The 6000-nt window shown below is 31.3% G+C and overlaps 1 protein-coding gene across 1 annotated transcript; it reads left to right on the forward strand.

Moving 5' to 3' along the window:
• The first annotated feature begins 669 nt into the window (after window positions 1-669).
• On the forward strand, window positions 670-2888 carry LOC114399611 (probable indole-3-pyruvate monooxygenase YUCCA5). The gene is made up of 3 exons (XM_028361816.1): window positions 670-1503; window positions 1706-2077; window positions 2306-2888. Exons 1-3 carry the CDS (start codon window positions 829-831, stop codon window positions 2531-2533), a joined length of 1275 nt encoding a protein of 424 aa, XP_028217617.1. The 5' UTR covers window positions 670-828; the 3' UTR covers window positions 2534-2888.
• Window positions 2889-6000: the final 3112 nt, after the last annotated feature.

The raw sequence follows: 6000 nt of genomic DNA on the forward strand, positions 1-6000 counted from the left end.
TATTATTAAAGACCCCTTCGCTTTCCAAAAACTTGTAAAATGGTACTTATATTATCAGATTTTAAACATTGACCCCTGTAAAGCGGTAAATCCTTATTGATTGATTGTTACATCTTACATGTTTATAAATATGTCATGTGTAATTGAGTGCATGGAAATTCCACACCTTCTCATCAGAATGATCAGTTGCTACCTAACTTAATTTATACATTAAAAATACCTTTTCATAAAAAGAAAAGGAAAACCCATTGCGATTGTGATGATGGGAGAACAAATTCGCACAAAATTATTTGCCAATCCTTGCGCAATTTTTTTAACAACCAAAACCTAGTAGGATCTAATAAAATAATGGCATAGAATATAATGGCATAAAATAGTCACATACCGAAAACAAAAACAACGTTCTAAAATACCAAAAGAAACTGCCTTATCATGATTTGACAATCAAGAACGATATTTGCACATTAAAAAGTTTAATACCACTGTGACACTTGAAAGAAAGAAAAAGAAAATAAAAGATAAAAAAAGTCTAAAATATGCCTTTTGATTATTTAAAATGACATAATAATATTTTAATGTAGAAGAGAGAAGAAGGAGCATTAACTCCTCCACTCCCATCACATGCACCTATCATGTTCAATCCCGTATTTAAGCTCCTCAACCCCTCCTCCTTCATTCATTCCAAAACTCACATTCTCATTTCCAAACCCAAGTAAAGCAAAGTTTCTCTATAGCTTATAGTTTCTTCAAACAGAAAAAAAAAAAAAAAACCACTTTCAAAAAACACAAACAACATCTTTGTTTCTCAAAAACCAAACATCATTCAGAATGGAGAACTTGTTGCGCCTAGTAGACCACGAAGACTTCTTCTCTCGTCGTTGCATTTGGGTGAATGGCCCTATAATCATAGGGGCAGGACCCTCAGGGCTAGCCACAGCAGCATGCCTTAGAGAACAAGGGGTACCCTTCATGGTTCTCGAACGTGCAGATTGCATAGCCTCACTGTGGCAAAAACGAACCTACGACAGACTCAAACTTCACCTTCCAAAACAATTCTGCCAGCTCCCGAAACTACCCTTCCCTGAAGACTTCCCTGAATACCCCACAAAGAAACAGTTCATTGAGTACTTAGAATCATATGCTAAGCACTTCGAGATCAATCCTCAGTTCAACGAGTGTGTGCAGTCCGCAAGGTACGATGAGACAAGCGGCTTGTGGCGGGTTAAGACCGTTTCTTCGAGTGGCGCCGCCGCCCGCGGCGAGATTGAGTACATTTGCAGGTGGCTCGTGGTGGCCACCGGGGAGAATGCGGAGTGTGTTATGCCCGATATTGAAGGGTTGAGTGAGTTCAAAGGTGATGTGATCCATGCTTGTGATTACAAGTCAGGGGAGAGCTTCAGGGGAAAGAAGGTTCTTGTTGTTGGTTGTGGCAATTCCGGCATGGAACTCTCACTTGACCTTTGCAACCACCATGCCTCTCCATCCATGGTTGTTCGTAGCTCGGTAAGTTTAATTGTCATACATTGACTAACAGTATAAAAAAATTACACTATTAATTAATCGGAAATCATTCATCAGATAGACTTTTAAAGAAAATTATCTCGTGTGAATGATTTGCGATCAGACGAGAGTTTTTTTTTCGGTGAAAGAAAGATATGTTTTCGAGGATGGAATCTAACAGGGGTGTTCTGTTTTTTGGATACAGGTTCACGTGTTGCCTAGAGAAGTGTTTGGGATATCAACTTTTGAATTGGCAGTTATGTTGCTGCAATGGCTGCCCCTTTGGCTTGTTGACAAGATTCTCTTGATCTTGGCATGGTTTGTTTTGGGGAACATTGAGAAGTTGGGGCTCAAAAGGCCTTCAATGGGTCCTTTGGAGCTTAAGAACACAAAGGGGAAGACCCCAGTTTTGGATATTGGTGCCTTGGAGAAGATTAGATCCGGTGACATAGAAGTTGTGCCAGGAATCAAGAGGTTCAACAATGGGGAAGTTGAGTTTGTTAATGGTGAAAAGCTTGATATTGATGCAATAGTGCTTGCAACCGGTTACCGCAGCAATGTCCCTTCTTGGCTTCAGGTGAGAATATGTTGTAGATCGCTTGTTTTTTAAAAATAGAAAAAAAAAGGGATTTTATTTATTTTTTTCTAATATTTTCACCAGAGAAGATTGTCAGTTCAGAAAGCCTTTTGGGGCAGATTGATTGTCCTTTTTAACTTTTTTGGGTGGGGGCTGTTTTAGAAGCTTCTTATTAGTAAAAAATTTTGGAGCAGTTAATTAATGTTGTTTTGGTTATGTTATGTGCAGGAAGGTGAATTTTTCTCAAAGAATGGATACCCAAAGATGCCATTCCCTCACAGTTGGAAGGGAAATGCTGGGCTTTATGCTGTGGGGTTCACAAAGAGAGGGCTCTCTGGTGCTTCTTCTGATGCTGTGAAAATTGCTCAAGATATTGGCCAAGTTTGGAAAAATGAGACTAAGCAAAAGAAACAGCGCACTACCGCTTGTCATAGACGTTGCATTTCACAGTTCTAAATTGCTAAAACAAAAGGGCTTGACATCACATGACATGCATGACCACTAGCTAGTGCTGCTTTAATTTCTTTTTAGTCTCAGGAATTTTGTTTTTGTATAAACAAAATAACAATATCTTGTAAAAAAAACACACACCAAAAGAAAAAAAATAGCACACAGATAGAGCCCTCTCCGATGACCAAGGTTTTTATATGGTTGGTCGTTTTTTTTAAAAAAAAAAACGAAGGATGATGAGGCTTTTACCTTACTTTAATTTCATTTAATTTTCCCCCCCAATGTAACTTACAAATAAATATGTAACAAGTACAGTACGTACTTCAATGATCAAGTTCAATGCAAGAATTTCAACTTTCAATCTCTCTCTCTCTCTCTCCCTTTTTTGTGTCAGTAGATTTTCCTATTTTTGGGAAAAGAAGTTCATGTCACTGATTAGTAGAGAAAGTTTTTCACTTTGATTCACATATATAGCCAACAAGGAAGAATATAAGGATCGAATATACGGTATGAGTCTCCATTCAAGTTTAACAGCCATTAGTTTTTGGTTGCATATAGCAAAATCCCAGCATTTGATGAGGAGAAAGGTGGAAAGGTCATTTAACTGCTTTCTGTTTTGAGGCTTTATCATAGATTATCAAATCGTTTTCTTTCTTTCTTTTCACTTGATTCCAACCGGTAAGCCTTATAAGTGATCCTTAAGCAAGGAAAGTACTGAATCTGAGTGAGGAATTCAAAGCAGCTATAGCTTTGACAACAACTTAACTGATGATGCAAATTTCTTCTTGTTGGATTGGATGAGTATTACATTAAATCGTTCATGTGATGTAAGGTTTGTTATCCTGTTCATCTGACACATTTGCAAATATAGATGTTGTAACTTCTGTTGTCTTTTCTCAAAATAGCAGAGATGTTATATCCCTCAATGGCCCCCTGATTCAGTGTTTGTGATTGACAACTTGCTCAGCAACTTCTAACATCAGATGAGTGGGACCTATTAGAGAATGCAGCTCAACCCCATGAATCCACTCCACCAGAAATTATCAATAGTTTGAAATTATTTTTTATATAACATGTAATTAGATGATATTAGTTTTTTTTTTTCTTGTAACTTAAATACTATATAAATCACATAAAGATCAGTTGAAACTAGTTATGTATCCATGGTAATTGATTTGAGTTATGTTGAGATTTTTTTATTTTTAAACTAATTTAATTAGGGTTTACCTTTTTGTTTTACCAACCCAATCCAATTAATTGGATTAGATTGAGTTGGTTATCAACTTGGATCATTAAAAAATTGTCATCTTTTTAAGTCTTAAAAAAATTTAAAAAACCTTTAAACTCAAAAATATTTGAGATATTTTTTTGATAGAATTATAAGGATTTAAAAATTAATATTTATGCAATATTTTATTATTCATATGATAAACAGAAAAAATAAATTATAAATATATACTCATAATGTTATTCATAAAATAATATATTATCTTAAAATAAAAAAAAATAAACTTAAAAAAAATTATTACCTTAAGAATGTATTGTGTTTAATTTAAAAATTTTATATTAATAATTTAATTATATGTGAGTTCAGTTGAGTTTTAATTGAATTTAAAATTATAAATCTGTTTTCCAATTTAATTTTAATTAAGTTTATTAAACTAAAACAAATTTTAATTTAATCATTCAATCTATCTTAAAAATTTAATTAGATTGAATTATAAATTTTTTAATTCGATTGCTTACCCTTCTATTGAAATTATTTAATAATTTAGCTAAAGATGGTTACCTAAATATTATTCCTTTTAAAATTGGTACATTGGGTTCCATCCAGGTAGAGAAATGCTATTGTTGTGATCATACAAAATACTGCTACACTGCACATGCCTAAAGGTTAGAGCCACAATAATGAAATTACAGTCAAATCATTACTGTACAGCATAATTCCAAACTAAATGTAATACAGTCCACATCAGTTGGAAACTAATTATTAAGCCATATGAATAGAATGCATAGTTTCAGACTTTCAGGTTTATTGTTTAAAATAAAATTTTCTTATTCACCGAAACAGATCAAATAAAATTTATATTCGTGGTGCTTTGTTAATAGAAAAAAAATATTTGTCTCAATTCTGTGTATATACTTTGAAAAAGAAAAGAAAAGAAAATATAAGATTTTCTTTTTGTGGGAATAAAAAAAATATAAGATTAATAATGTGAAAACATCAAGATAATAAACATCATTTATAACATTATATGGCTTTTCCGTTTGGCTAATGAGCTAATTTTGTTTAAATTTATTTTTTAAAAAAATATTTATTTTAATAAAATAAGAAAATTTTTATAACTTTTTTCTTCATCCCATCACTCATCTTATTTAATATTTCTTTCTCTCCTCTTTCTATCTTTTCTTAAATTATAAGAATTTTCTTTTTCAAATTCTAACGTCATATCTCATAAAATATTTGAATTATTTCATGAATTTTTCACTGAAATTCTTACTTTGAAACTCTTAAAATTATTTCATGTCTCAAATTAAATTCATCATAAACTCTTAAATATTAATTTGGATAGAAAATGATAAATTGAGGGTTTTAAGCAGAAGAAAATTAATGGGACATAAATTTATTTAATTTTGAAAACAAAGGAATTAAATTAATTAACTTAATTAATAATACTAAGAAATATATATAAAATTTGTTTGATTAGAGTATATATTTATAAATATTTAAATTTACTTTATCATTACTGTTTAAATGTAATTATATCATAAAATATTACTTTAAAGTATAAACAAGCCAAATTAAATTGTGAAATACAATCATAGTCTTGATGATTAGAAACAAGTCAAATATTATTTAGGGGTGGAAACAGTATTAATTTTAGAAAAATATATACACATAAAAAATTATAACCATATGATGTATATAATAATGATGATGAGCTTTGTCCAGGACTTCTCTGAGAATTAATTGGACCCAATATGACAAATAAACAACAATAAAATATAAAACCATGGTTAACTATTTTTTAGAGGCAGCAATTCTATTAAAAATTATTTTTTTATTTATAAAAATCAAATATAAATACTAAAAACTTTATAATAATTCACACATACTACTCAATTTCCATAATTAAACCTTTTATAATGTCTCACGTAAAAAATGCTACAGTAACTAATTGAGAAATAATATAAATAAATCTCATAAATGTATGAGGTATTCTTTCTAACTTTAATCCTTCATATTCATATCCTACAGATACTGACTTGATTATTAGAGTTATTATAATTCTTATATGTTACCGAAATTTGACTTGATTGTGCTCAACCCGTCCAAATATTCAGAGGAATGCGATTGGGAAAAAATGGTCTTAATGCTAATGCCTAAGAATCTGACTAATTGCACTAGCTAGGCTATGAACATGAAGTTATGGTAAACCAACTGCATTTTATCTATTTTTAACTTTTATCCT

This window comes from Glycine soja, chromosome 19 (assembly GCF_004193775.1).
Source record: "Glycine soja cultivar W05 chromosome 19, ASM419377v2, whole genome shotgun sequence".
Lineage (NCBI taxonomy): Eukaryota > Viridiplantae > Streptophyta > Magnoliopsida > Fabales > Fabaceae > Glycine > Glycine soja.